Source organism: Pongo abelii, chromosome 11, assembly GCF_028885655.2.
Source record: "Pongo abelii isolate AG06213 chromosome 11, NHGRI_mPonAbe1-v2.0_pri, whole genome shotgun sequence".
NCBI classification, from domain to species: Eukaryota; Metazoa; Chordata; class Mammalia; order Primates; family Hominidae; genus Pongo; species Pongo abelii.
The window spans coordinates 98,704,668-98,717,742 of record NC_071996.2 but is presented as its reverse complement, the minus strand read 5'-3'; the positions used below and the strand labels follow the sequence as shown (position 1 = coordinate 98,717,742).

The window sequence follows — 13,075 nt, the reverse complement described above, 5'->3', positions numbered from 1 at the left end:
ACCATACAGAATCAAGCCCCAAGGAATTAGCACCAAGTATGCACTAATATATTTTTACTGCTTTATGTAAGAAGTTACTGATTTTTCAAGAAATTTATATGATAAGTTCTATTCAAAATGAGCAAATACTACAAATCAAGACAATTACACACAGTCAAATGACAGACATTTCACAGCCAGGTGAGTTTTCAGAAAAATTAAATTAGAAAACACATGAAGAAATCCCTTGCATATTCAAAAGGTAACATTAGTATTTTTTCTTTCAAATTAATGCCATCTCCATTTCCCTCAGATATTTTCCGCGTGAATGAGTATTTATATCTTAAGCTACTGTTTTTTAATTTATAAAAGAAGAAAACCAAAGCAGTATTGCATGTGGAGAGAAACTAAATTGGTAAACCAATAAATACCAACTAAAATAAAAAAGAAATGGTTTACATCCATTACCTTGGTAAAAAAGAAAAAGTTAAGGCCAGGTGCAGTGGCTCACACCTGTAATCTAGGCACTTTGGGAGGTCGAGGCAGGCAGATCACTTGAAGTCAGGAGTTCAAAACCAGCCTGGCCAACATGGTGAAACCCTGTCTCTACTAAAAATACAAAAATTATGGCCAGGCACAGTGGCTCATGCCTGTAATCCCAGGACTTTGGGAGGCCGAGGCAGGCAGATCACCTGAGGTCGGGAGTTCGAGACCAGCCTGACCAACATGGAGAAACCCTGTCTCTACTAAAAATACAAAATCAGCCAGGTGTGGTGGCACAAGCTTGTAATCCCAGCTACTCGGGAGGCTGAGGCAGGACAATCACTTGAACCTGGGAGGCGGAGGTTGAGGTGAGCCGAGATCACACCATTGTACTCCATCCTGGGCAACAAGAGCAAAACTCTGTCTCAAAAAAAAAAAAAGTAGCTGTAGTCCCAGCTACTTGGGAGGCTGAGGCATGAGAATCGCTTGAACCCAGGGGATGGGGGCTGAAGTGAGTCGAGATCATGCCACTGCACTCCAGCCTGGGCAGCAGAGGAAGACTCTGTCTCAAAGAAAAAAAAAAAAAAAGGAAAGTTAATGCCAAGTGCTGGGAGGGTTGTGGCAACAAGAACTTTCAGATATTGCTGTTTGGAAATCATACTGCTTTAGCATGCATACCCTAGACCTGTCAATTCTGTTTCTGAGTATATATCTCAGAGGAGTCGACAGGTATCAAGTCTAGAAATGTTCAATGCACTACTATCTCTGACGGGAGGAAATTAAAGGCCACGTGCTGTGTCCAATAATAGGTGCTAAATATGTAAAATGTGGTGAAAGCACATTTCTGAGTACTGGGCAGAAACAACAGATTAAATTAACTCATCGTAATCGGGGTGGAGAGTTTTAAAACATAGTAATAAGTAACATAAGGTAAGAAACATAAGGAAAGCGAATCAAAGTGAGGAGGAAGTAACCCATTTCTCTTTTAGAAAAAAAAAGTGCAGCTCATTTCTAGCGCTCATTTCTAAGGGCAAATGGGAAATGCATTCGGAAAAAAAAAGAATGAAGTCTAACATAATATATATGATTACTATAGTTGAAAGTGTATCAATAAACAAGAAAACATTTTTTTAAGTGAAAAAAGAAAAATATAGGTTTTTAAAGATTATTTTTTGAGTATTCAGCTCCATTCGACCAAAATCACAGAAGAAACACATACTAGATTTTTGGGTATTAAGATTATAATATTAAAATATATAAAATGAAAACAGAAATCATCCAACCTTCTTACTTCATAGATAATATAAGAGCTTTGGAAATAAATGATTACTCTAAAACCTCAGTGCTGGTTAGTAACTGAGTTAAGAACGCAACCCTATCTTTAATAACCATCCAGGTAACATTTTTGAACATCAATATTAACTTTCTATTATTTATGAAGAAAGACTGCCTCAGGTACATCTAGGACAACTTTCAATTATGTAATTGCAAACTTTACCCTGATTCGTTTAAAAATATAGTTTATATGGTATATGAAATAAAAGTAGATTAACAGCAAAATGTGGCATTTAAGAAATATTTTTCAAAAGTTATACTTAGTGAACCAGTCATAATCTATAATCTTCATTATAACAGCATAACTATGTTATTGAATGCAAAGGAATCCACACAGAAATGAACATTTCATCAATCTTAAGGAGCATTTTTTTTTCGTATTTTAACATCATGAAATATCTTACAATTAGTGACGCTATAGTTGCCATCAGCCATTTTTTATGTTTGAACATCTCTGAAATTTGAATGCAATTACAATTAAGGAAGTCTTAGATTTGATGAAATCTGGTAAAATTTTTAAGGTTATATTACCTAATTCATGTGGCAGTTCATGACAGAAGACGGCTATAGAAGTACTGATTCCTCCTGTCAATCCAGCACTGAAAGCTGCACCTGAGGAAGATAAGAAAAAAAACAAGTGAGGTTTGCTGATCTTAACTCTTCACATTTTCATTAATGACAGATGCAGTTTCTTTTGCCTATCTAAATTAATTTCTTAACATATGAGTGACTCACTTATCTTACACACTATAGTTTTTGAACATATAGTGGGGTATAATAGGTATGTGACAACTAGAGAAATAGCTATTCAATAAAAGCAATATTCCATATTGAATTTAATTCTCTATTTTTGTAGCCTTCCAACTCACCAATATCTTGGGAATAGTAACAATTTTCAGAACTTCAAAATAGTGGTTTGATGGTCATCTTTAAGTCTTATAAGTCTAAGATTGTACTTTCTCTCTCACATTGATCTTTATAGGGATTTAAATGGCTAACATCCTTATCAAAACTTTCCTAGACCTAGAAAATAAATGGCACAAAGTATTACTTGTCTGGTAGTGTTGAGGACTGAGGTCAGATTTATAAATGCATCTAGGTCTACTAGCAGAATTATTTATTCTTTAGTATTAACAGCTACTATAGGCTGAGCATGGTGGCTCATGCCTGTAATCCTAGCACTTTGGGAGGCTGAGGCAGAAGGACTGCTTGAGGCCTGGAGTTCAAGACCAGCCTGGGAAGCATATCTAGACTGTCTCTATTTTTAAAAAAAAAAAAAAACAGCTATTGTAAATTCAAAAACATGGTCTCCGCTTTCTGAAAGAAACCAAAGCCTACTTCTGGGTGCTAAAAGAGTCTGGATCTCAAAGAAAATTATGTATTGATCACACTTAATGTTCTCCTTAACTGGTAATATCAGTTTATTTTAGCAAGATACTAATATATTTGAATTTAGTACAATGGATTTTCAATGTTGTAAATTTTTTTTTGCCTTTCAAAGATATGGCAAATTTATTAAATCTAAGATTGAAATTAAACTGTTCTCTTTCAGGGATATGTAAATGCATTTGAAAATATAATGTTAAGCAGTTTTTTCAATATGGTAACTGTACTTTGAGAAATCAAGTTATTAAAGAAATATACTACAGACATTTGTTTATGTGTTCAAAAAAACTCCACTAAATTATAACCTTACACCTCTAAATGTAACAACTGAACACAAAACTATAGCCTTTGGGAAAAATCAACTGACCAGAGTGATACATAACCGTATATTTGTTAAGCTCCAGCCAAATTTAATCGTACACATTATAGTCCATAAGATTAGCACAGACAGTGGTTTCCAGTCCACTTACCAATTGCGAGCCCATCACTGAAGTTGTGGATGCCATCCCCCATGATCACCATCCAGGCTATATTAGCTATTCCTGTTTCTTTCAGGTCGGATCCAGAATGACAGGGGCCATGGGAATGATGAGAATGCTTGTGGTGCCACTGGTGATTATGCTTCCTCAGCACAGTTTTGTTCTCGCCGTGGTGGTTATGTGCAGCAGCATGGAGATCGTGCTCATGAATGGTATGTAATCCATCACTGTGAGAATGGTCTATGATTTTCTCCTCTTCTATACAAAGGTAATTTTTAGGAGGGGATTCTTGTTGGCCTTCTAAATCTGTCAGCTCAGTTTCATTAAGTCGATCTTCAGAAACAACCGAGTCATCAGTTCCTGTATTTATAGCAAAGGATATGCTTTATCAACAATTAAATGCATGGATATTTGCTAATTTAAACCTAGACAGAATAGCAGTGCAATGAACATTTCTTAAGTGAATGTCTTTTAGAATTCTTAAATAAATATATTTCCCTAAAATTATTTAGAAGCCATTCTAATAGAAAAATGATTTCTGGAGTTCAATACAAAAAATAAGCAAAACAAAACAAACATATACACACAAAGAAGAAATTGCGTTTGGGGGTAGATTCAAAAGATGCTCTGGATGAGGTCAATGGGAGGGAACTGAAATCAAAAGCAGGCAAAGTAAGGAGAAAAACTGGAAAGCATGAAGATAAAAGTTCAGTAAGAGTTCATCTTTGGATACAAAGCCTTTTTAAAAAAAAATTACTCCCTCTAGACCCCCTCCTCCCTTATTGCAGCAGCCTACTGAGAACTTCATTAACTGTAGCTGGTAAATTAGAAGCTACAATAATGATAAAGAGCAGAATTGTACTTAAAGTGCAGATTCTTGTTCTCTGACGATTTGTGATGTCTGAAAAGCCAGAACCCAAAAAGCTATGCTGATATGTACAGGCATTATTTCAGACAGTAAATGGCTGGTGATACTATGACACTTGTTTTCAAATGTATTTACTAACTATAGTGTTGACTGCCTGACCAAATTCCAGTGAAACTTAATACACCAAAATATTCCTTCTCAGTCCTACTTACTAGTAACATGCACACTGTGACTGGCTGGTATAACCACCCCAGTTAAACTGTTTCCATAATTAGTACTGCCAGCAATAGTGGCAAACACTGCAACTTTTCTGCATAAAAAGCATTTATTGCATGCCTACCAGCCACACAAATACATAAGTTTTTCTGACTTCACGTTTATTAGTGAAATGTATTTCCCTTGCTGTGGAAAGTTTATTGAGAACTTGTATTTCATAAATAGATATCCCTCCTATGACTATGAAAACATGTCAAGTGTCACATTAGTGTCACAGAAAGCACACATCTACACAATATTGCTTATTTATACTTATTTGTAAAAATTCAAGCCTAGTTTAAAAGATGATGTCAATATTACTAGTCTTGAATTTCTTTTTTTTTTTTTTTTTTGAGATGGAGTCTCACTCTGTCACCCGGGCTGGAGTGCAATGGCGCGATCTTGGCTCACTGCAACCTCCACCTCCCAGGTTCAAGCGATTCTCTTGCCTCAGCCATCTGAGTAACTGGGGCTACAGGTGCGTGCCACCACACCTGGCTAATTTTTGTATTTTTAGTAGAGACGGGGTTTCACCATATTGGTCGGGCTGGTCTTGAACTCCTGACCTCTTGATCCACCCACCTTGGCCTCCCAAAGTGCTGGGATGACAGGCGTGAGCCACCGCACCCAGCCACTAGTCTTGAGTTTCTAAGAGAGTTCTTTATGATTATACCAGGTAAGTATACAAAAGAGATTAAGTGCTTTTTTCATCACTTATTTTCTTTAAAATCAGCTATTATAGGAAACATTTTTATTTTATACATGCTGTTTTTTAATTAAAATATAATCACTTAAGCTTACTAATTTGATTATAAGGTTTGTAGCATTGCCGGGCGCAGTGGCTCACGCCTGTAATCCCAGCACTTGGGAGGCCGAGGCAGGCGAATCACGAGGTCAGGAGGTTGAGACCATCCTGGCTAACACGGTGAAACCCCGTATCTACTAAAAACACAAAAAATTAGCCAGGCGTGGTGGCGCGCGCCTGTAGTCCCAGCTACTCGGGAGGCTAAGGCAGGAGAATGGCATGAACCCAAGAGGTAGAGCTTACAGTGAGCCAAGATCTCGCCACTGCGCTCCAGCCTGGGTGACAAAGCAAAACTCCGTCTCAAAAAAAAAAGGTTTGTAGCATTACAGAATAAATTTGGATTTATAAACCAGCAGTGATTAATAATGTAAAGTATTAAATATTGAACTTGAACCAGATTTTTAGGAAAATTATGTTGTTTTTTCCCTCTTTATGGTTTTAACTAATTTGAATCCTTCAAGAGAGATTTTTCCATACTATTTCTTGAGACAGAAGATAATCTGAGGGGGAGGGGTGGAGAATGCATCTATGATACTCTATAAATTCAACATTCTTTACCACAGGTAATAAATGATTATAAACAAGATGCATCTTATATAGTATTAAGATTCTGAGCCTTGGATCATATATTTAATATAGGACCTATTTTGAATATTTAATCATATGGCTCCTAGCTTACAAGGGCTAGATCTAAGATTATTCCCATGAGAAATGCTGAATTTATGAAGAATAGATTTTGAAAATGGTTAATTTATCAAAAACATCAATGTCCAAACATCTACCTTTTTTCATAGGAGGAGACACTAGCAAGCTAGACAAACTATCATAAAAGTATTTGTCGGCCGGGCGTGGTGGCTCACTCCTGTAATCCCAGCACTTGGGAGGCCGAGGTGGGCGGATCACGAGGTCAGGAGATGGAGACCATCCTGGCTAACACGGTGAAACCCCGTCTCTACTAAAAATACAAAGAAAAAAATTAGCCAGGCGTGGTGGTGGGCGCCTGTAGTCCCAGCTACTGGGGAGGCTGAAGCAGGAGAATGGCGTGAACCCGGGAGGCGGAGCTTGCAGTAAGCCAAGATGGCGCTACTGCACTCCAGCCTGGGCAAAACAGCGAGACTCTGTCTCCCCAAAAAAAAAAAAAAAAAAAAAAAAAAAAAGTCTTTGTCACGCATAACCTGTGGTCTGTTGCTGATTAATACAGTACTTTTTCTTGTGTAATTCTTATCATTATAGCACAGGTATTATCTCAGTGGATTATCTAGAATAACAACTGAAAGACAGGTTCATCTACGTGTTTGCTCTTTAAACTATTGTTTGTCCTATCCCAAGTTGGCTTTGCATCTATCAGTAAATAAATTATTCAGCTGCCTTATTAGGAGTGCTATGAGGGTAACACCTTTTCTGCTTTTCATCTTGTATTTAGTTTACTGTATTATTTAATTTCAGATTGAATGAATGTAAATAGAAATTAAATGTAAATTTGAATGGAAAAAAAAAAAGAAAAAAGTTTGTCTTGAGTCAGAATTGCTGTCTACCGGCAAGAGGCTTGAGTTGAAGCCAGTCAGAATCTGGTGTATTGTTTAACTTGTGATCTGAAAGCTTTCTTCCAATAGTTGATTCTTCTGTGTTCTGTTTCATAAACCATTTCTGTTTTCCCTAAAAAAAGAAAAAAAAAAGTATCTGATATTAGTATAAAATGTGAGGACACAATTAGCAACAATATTGATTCATTAACACCTACAGGTAAAAATGGTGTTAACCTTATATATAAATTATTTTAAAGGGGTGTGAAAAAAATTTTTTGGGAGTAAAGCAATCCAGAGATGAAAAATCCAACTAAATTTGTGTTTTTTTAAACATTCAACTAAGAGGTTCCATTCATCTACTTTGAAGTTAAGAACAGAGCACACAGTACTGAATTATTAGATGCAACAAACAAAAAGTGTATAACATGTGTAAAATCTCTTATCCAAAAGTGTAAGGTAACAGAAAGTTCCAAAGTTCCAAAAAACTAAAGCTTATTCGTTTGAATTTCGTTCATATTTAATGCAATCTATATTTCCCTGAATGTGACATAAAGAAGAGAGTCAAATTTCAGTGAGAATCTTAAGTTTGTAGTTTCCATCTGACACTTAGGCAAGTTTGTTAAATTTATTGAATATAAGAATACTCATGGGTAAAAACAAAAATAACATTCTTATGAGGATTAAATGAGGTGATGTATGAAAGGACATATCACAGTAAGTGACTCTTAGTAGTTTTATAGTAAAGACAACCATCCTTTCTTACTACCTTGGAATTAGATGGAGAACATAATTTAATCTGTCCTTAATTAGTTACAAATACTAATTATTGTACTTCATTGTTTAGGTTTAAATTTTTCTTATCGTATGTCTTCACAGTCTGGCTTTTACTGCTTTCTTCTTTTATCAATGTAACTACCACTAACAACTCTTCCAACTTAAATTTCTGCTTCTAATGTATGTTAATTTAAGAAAGCAAATAATTATTCTAGAACAGTGTTGAAAAATAAGTTTTCTCTGGGAGATGGTTACTGACTGGCATGACATTTTTTTGTTGTTGGTTTTGTTTACAGGCTGTTAACTATATTTCAGATGTTTAAGTCTTCTAACTGCTGCATAAGTAAGCTTGCATGGCTAGTAGAGCATAAGGTAATCTCAAAGATGGCCATTATCAATTTCCTTCCTCCCTGTATGAGCATTCTGCTCCACCCATGAGGACATGGAATCTACCCCCCTGCCCTGAAATTCTGGCTAGCCTTTTGACTTGTTTTGATCAATAGAATGCAGAAGAAGTGATGCTGTGCCACTTCCAAAACTAGCTTTATAGAGATCTGGAAGCTTTTGCTTTTGCTCAGGAAAACCAGCCACTATCCTATGAAGAAGACTGGTCTCTCCTAGAAAGAGAAGCCATGTGGAGAGGCACTAAGATGCAGACAGGGAGTGAAGTATTCTTGGACTTTCCAGCCCTACACATCCTAATCCAGTGGCCTGCTGAATTTTAATGTAATAGTGTTAATGACTCTAGCAAATGGCAAGTAGAGCGGAACTCCCCATTTGAATCTTACCACAGAGAATAAGACAAGTAACGGTTAATATAAGCCACTAAGCCAACAGAAACTGGGAAAAGTTAAGACATTCACAGGAAAATAATGATATGGACAAGTCCTAAAGAGAAGAAAAAAAACAGCAACCATGAGTTAAGGGGAAAAAAAGGAAGAAGGAGCCAACAATAGTACAAAAGTCAATGAGAAGGATATAGAAATTAAAGAAAATGAAAACACCAGCTGAGATTTTGTTTAATTGCTTTGGTTCTGATTGTCCACTTTCTTAGAAGCTTGCAAATCATTACCCTCAAGGTCCCCAACTTGCTGAAACAAGTCAACATCTAGTGTATTATTTAACTTGTGGTTTGAAAGCTTAAACAGTTGATTATTCTGTACAGACTGTCAAATGTCTATTCTACTCAAGTATCACTAATTCCCTTTCTTCAAAAGAACGCCATAACCTTTTCATCTTAGGTTACTTACTGTCCTATTTACCATAAAGCAGATGCCCTGACTTATCTGGCCAGATTCCCTTCTCTGATATAGTTGAGAATTCCTTACTATTTAATATTTAGAGTACACTCCCTGCATCCAAGGTGTTCTTCCAGTGTTTTACTTCCCACAATTTCAAATTTACAAAAAAGCTGTCATGGTTTGGTGAGTCCATTCTTGTATCAGTTTTCTTTGCAAAAATAAATGTATAAGCACCAGTAAGATTAGGTTCAAAATGAGATTAAAAAGATCAAATTATAAAAAACAAAAAACTTGTTTATCTGAAATCTGAAATGTTCCAAAATCTGAAACTTGAGTACTGACATGATGGTCAAAGGGAAAGCTCACTGAAGCATTTCAGATCTTAGATTGTCACATTAGAGATGCTCAATTGGCAATTCTAAAACTTCTTTACAAACTTTGCAATATCTAATTTATTGTAGTGATGAACTTTTAAATACTTATATGTCTTACATCTAATCAACTAAGAAGTCTTCTTGATTCTCCCATCTAAATAATTCCCTTAATCATCTTTTCCTCCCCTATTTCTTCTGCCATGACCTTCATTCAAGCCCCACCACCTCTTTTGAATTATTCTGCAGTAATCTACTTAGCCAACTCTTGTTTCCCTGCAGCCCCTTCGGTGTTGGCATCCCTCCCACCATATTTCATTCTCTACTTGTCCATCAGAATTAATTACTTCACCTTCCACAAGCCCCTTCAAAATCTAAATACTGTTAGCTCTCTTTTACTTTTCTCTAAGTTGAACTTTCCCAGTTCCTTTTATCATTCTTCTTTTCTAGGCTCACTATCTTAATCACCTCTCCTTTGGAGGCAAACAAATGTGATGATGTCCTGACTAAATATAACTAAAATATACAATTTGAAATAAGATATGAAAATACAGATGAGAAGTAAGATTTCTTTCTCATGATTTAGATAACTACTGGAAATCATGAGGAATGAGTCGTAGGCACACAAATAAGTTTTATGTAAACCAGAATCACTCCCATGAATCCCAGTTCACAGATCTGTTCCAAATCATGAAAGGAATATATACAAAACACACACATATGCAAACAAAACAGAAACAAAAATAGCATAAAATTGTATCTTAAGAGTAGACTGCACATCCTTAAGATCTTGACCATCCCAAAAAAGGTATCTGGAATTAACTTAAGAGTAGACTGCACATCCTTAAGATCTTGACCATCCCAAAAAAGGTATCTGGAATTAACTAACAAAATGAATTTTCCAACTCTTTTTTTTGTGGAAAGCTTTACTTAAACAGAATATACCGAAGATAATCACTGTTAGTATCACAAACATGTTAGTGAGATGTATTCAGGATAGAGCTTTAAAAGGCAGATGTGAACTGAAGCGAATAGGGAGGACTATAAATCATAGTGAATGGCAGCAGCCCTGAATTTACTTTCTTGGAGGGTAATTCTTCTTAGATATTTTTTGTATTCTCATAAATGTGAGGTGAAACAGACAGCGGCATCACAATCAGAGTATTTAAGCAACAGTTCAACCAAGCGTCAAGCATCATCTCCGAAGTGGTGCATCATTCTTGAAAGGAGTCACCATTTCCATCATTTCATTTTATTTTCTTCCTACAAAGCCCCCTTAATCTGGCTTCGTACCTCCAGTAAGTAGTGTGAAAACACTTTCTTTGTGTGAAAACATTTTCATTAAAAAATACTACAATAAAAGTCACATGATTAAAAATATTACCTAAGAAGACTGATGAAACTTGCTTCTCTTTACATACTGTCACATTTTTATAATAAACTTAATTAGAAAATATATTTTGCCATCCTATTTAAGTCAATTAGGTATGATGTAACACAAAATAACTGAAACTAAGACTGCTGTATCTTGATTATAAATGCCAAAATAAATGTAGTAACAAAAATGGCAAAGATCAAAGTCATGTCAGGTGTGGTGCCTCATGCCTGTAATCCCAAGTCTTTGAGAGACTAAGGTGAGAGGATCACTTGAATCCAGGAGTTCAAGACCGGCCTGGGCAACATACTGAGAACTCTGTCTCTACAAATAATTTTTAATAGTTAGAGGGCACCAGGCGTGGTGGCTCATGTCTGTAATCCCAGCACTTTGGGAGGCTAAGGCAGGTGGATCACTTGAAGCCAGGAGTTCAAGACCACCCTGGCCAACATGGCAAAACCCCGCCTCTACTAAAAATACAAAAACTAGCCAGGCATGGTGGTGCACAGCTGTGGTCCTACCCACTCAGGAGGCCGAGGTACAAGAATTGCTTGAACCTAAGAGGTGGAGGTTGCTGTGAGTGGAGATCATGTCACCGCATTCTAGCCTGGGCAACACAGCGAGAATCTGTCTCAAAATACATACACACATACATACACACACACATACATACATACATACATACATACATACATAAAAGTTAGCTGGGCATGGTGGCATGTGCCTATGGTCCCAGCTACTCGGGAGGCTGGAGCAAAAGGATCACCTGAGCCCGGGAGGTCAAGGTTGCAGTGAGCCATGATCACAACACTGCATTCCAGCCTAGGTTACAGAGGGAGACCCTGTCTCAAAAAAACCAAACAACAACAACACCCACACATTTAATTTTAAAAAATCAAAGTCAGCTCTTTAAAGATTAGCTATTACAAAACTGAGACTTAATACACACCAACATCATAATTAAGGAAAGCATATACCCAGAAAAGGATAATTTTTGTTTTGAGTTTTATGGTATAAAATGAAATAAATGAAAAATACTTACTCTTTGTTGTTTGTAGTGCTTAAACATTCTAATGCAGTGTTCAATGATAAATAGCAAGTAAATGCCTCCTAGAGCAACAAGGCCTTTCAATACAGCATCATATTCTTCCAAAAACTTGTTAGATTCATGTCCATGAGAATGTCCATGCCCATGTGCATGTTGGTGACTATGATCATGTCCACCCTGAGACTATTAATAAGAACAAATAAAACTTCTAAACAAGTAATTGAAATGCTATTTAAAATTTTGAAATTATAATCTCCTAAATGACACAGAAAAAATACCTTTCAAGTTTTAAAGTGCTCCCCTAGATATTATCTCACTTAGTCTTCCATTTAATTTGCTTTACTCAGTTGTCCAGAATAATACTACATTTTACAGTAACTCAAAGACACCAACTCAAATGCCTATAAGAATAAGATACATACTACAGTGAGAGAATCAAGCCAGAAGTAATAATAGGGAGTGATGGGTTCTTTGTAAATTGAAGTGAACATGATCTACTTACATACCAAATATTTAGTAAAAATGAAAACACACAAACTAATTCACCAGCAATCAGTTGTGATTCCCTGTAATCTAATTCTTTCTTAAACTGATTATCACATATTTTTTCTTTTAACTTTTATTGTAAGTTCAGGGGTACAAGTGCAGGTTTGTTACACAGGTCAACTTATGTCAGGGGGAGTTGTTGTTCAGATTATTTCATCAATTTCTTCTCTTATAAATTATTTCAGAGGTAATAAGGTCACTATCTCTGCATATACTGTGGAAAGTCAGCAAGAGGGTATCCTTAAATATGTAATTTTCTATATTTTAAAGCTTTAGCAATCAAATGTATGTATAGAAAAAGTTATGTTTCAACATTATGAAATGTACAAGTATCGCAATAGTAATCTTACAGAACATAAGTTAGATAACTGCACTTAAGTATCTTTCTTCGTTCTAAAATTTATTTGTATTCTTTTCCTGTTAACTAGTGGTCAACCACAGAGATATCTAAACCTCTCAAAGGATATCAGACCACTCAAAAAGGTAACAGCTAGGTTTAGTTAATTAACCCTTCTTAATACAAAAACAAGTTGAACAGCACTTAAATACTGTTCTCACTTCAATAACTCTTACTAGGCCCAGTTCTAAAGGAAACTGTTGCTAT

General features: G+C 36.0%; 1 protein-coding gene across 10 annotated transcripts in view; it reads right to left on the bottom strand.

Moving 5' to 3' along the window:
* SLC39A10 (solute carrier family 39 member 10) overlaps positions 1-13,075 on the bottom strand; it is a 153,085-nt gene that overhangs the window by 17,075 nt on the left and 122,935 nt on the right. For all 10 annotated transcript variants that reach the window (NM_001374115.1, NM_001374116.1, XM_054548804.1 and 7 more), the window contains 4 exon segments: positions 2,329-2,409; positions 3,654-4,022; positions 7,126-7,246; positions 11,920-12,108. In NM_001374115.1, the coding sequence (NP_001361044.1) occupies positions 2,329-2,409; positions 3,654-4,022; positions 7,126-7,246; positions 11,920-12,108 (760 nt within the window).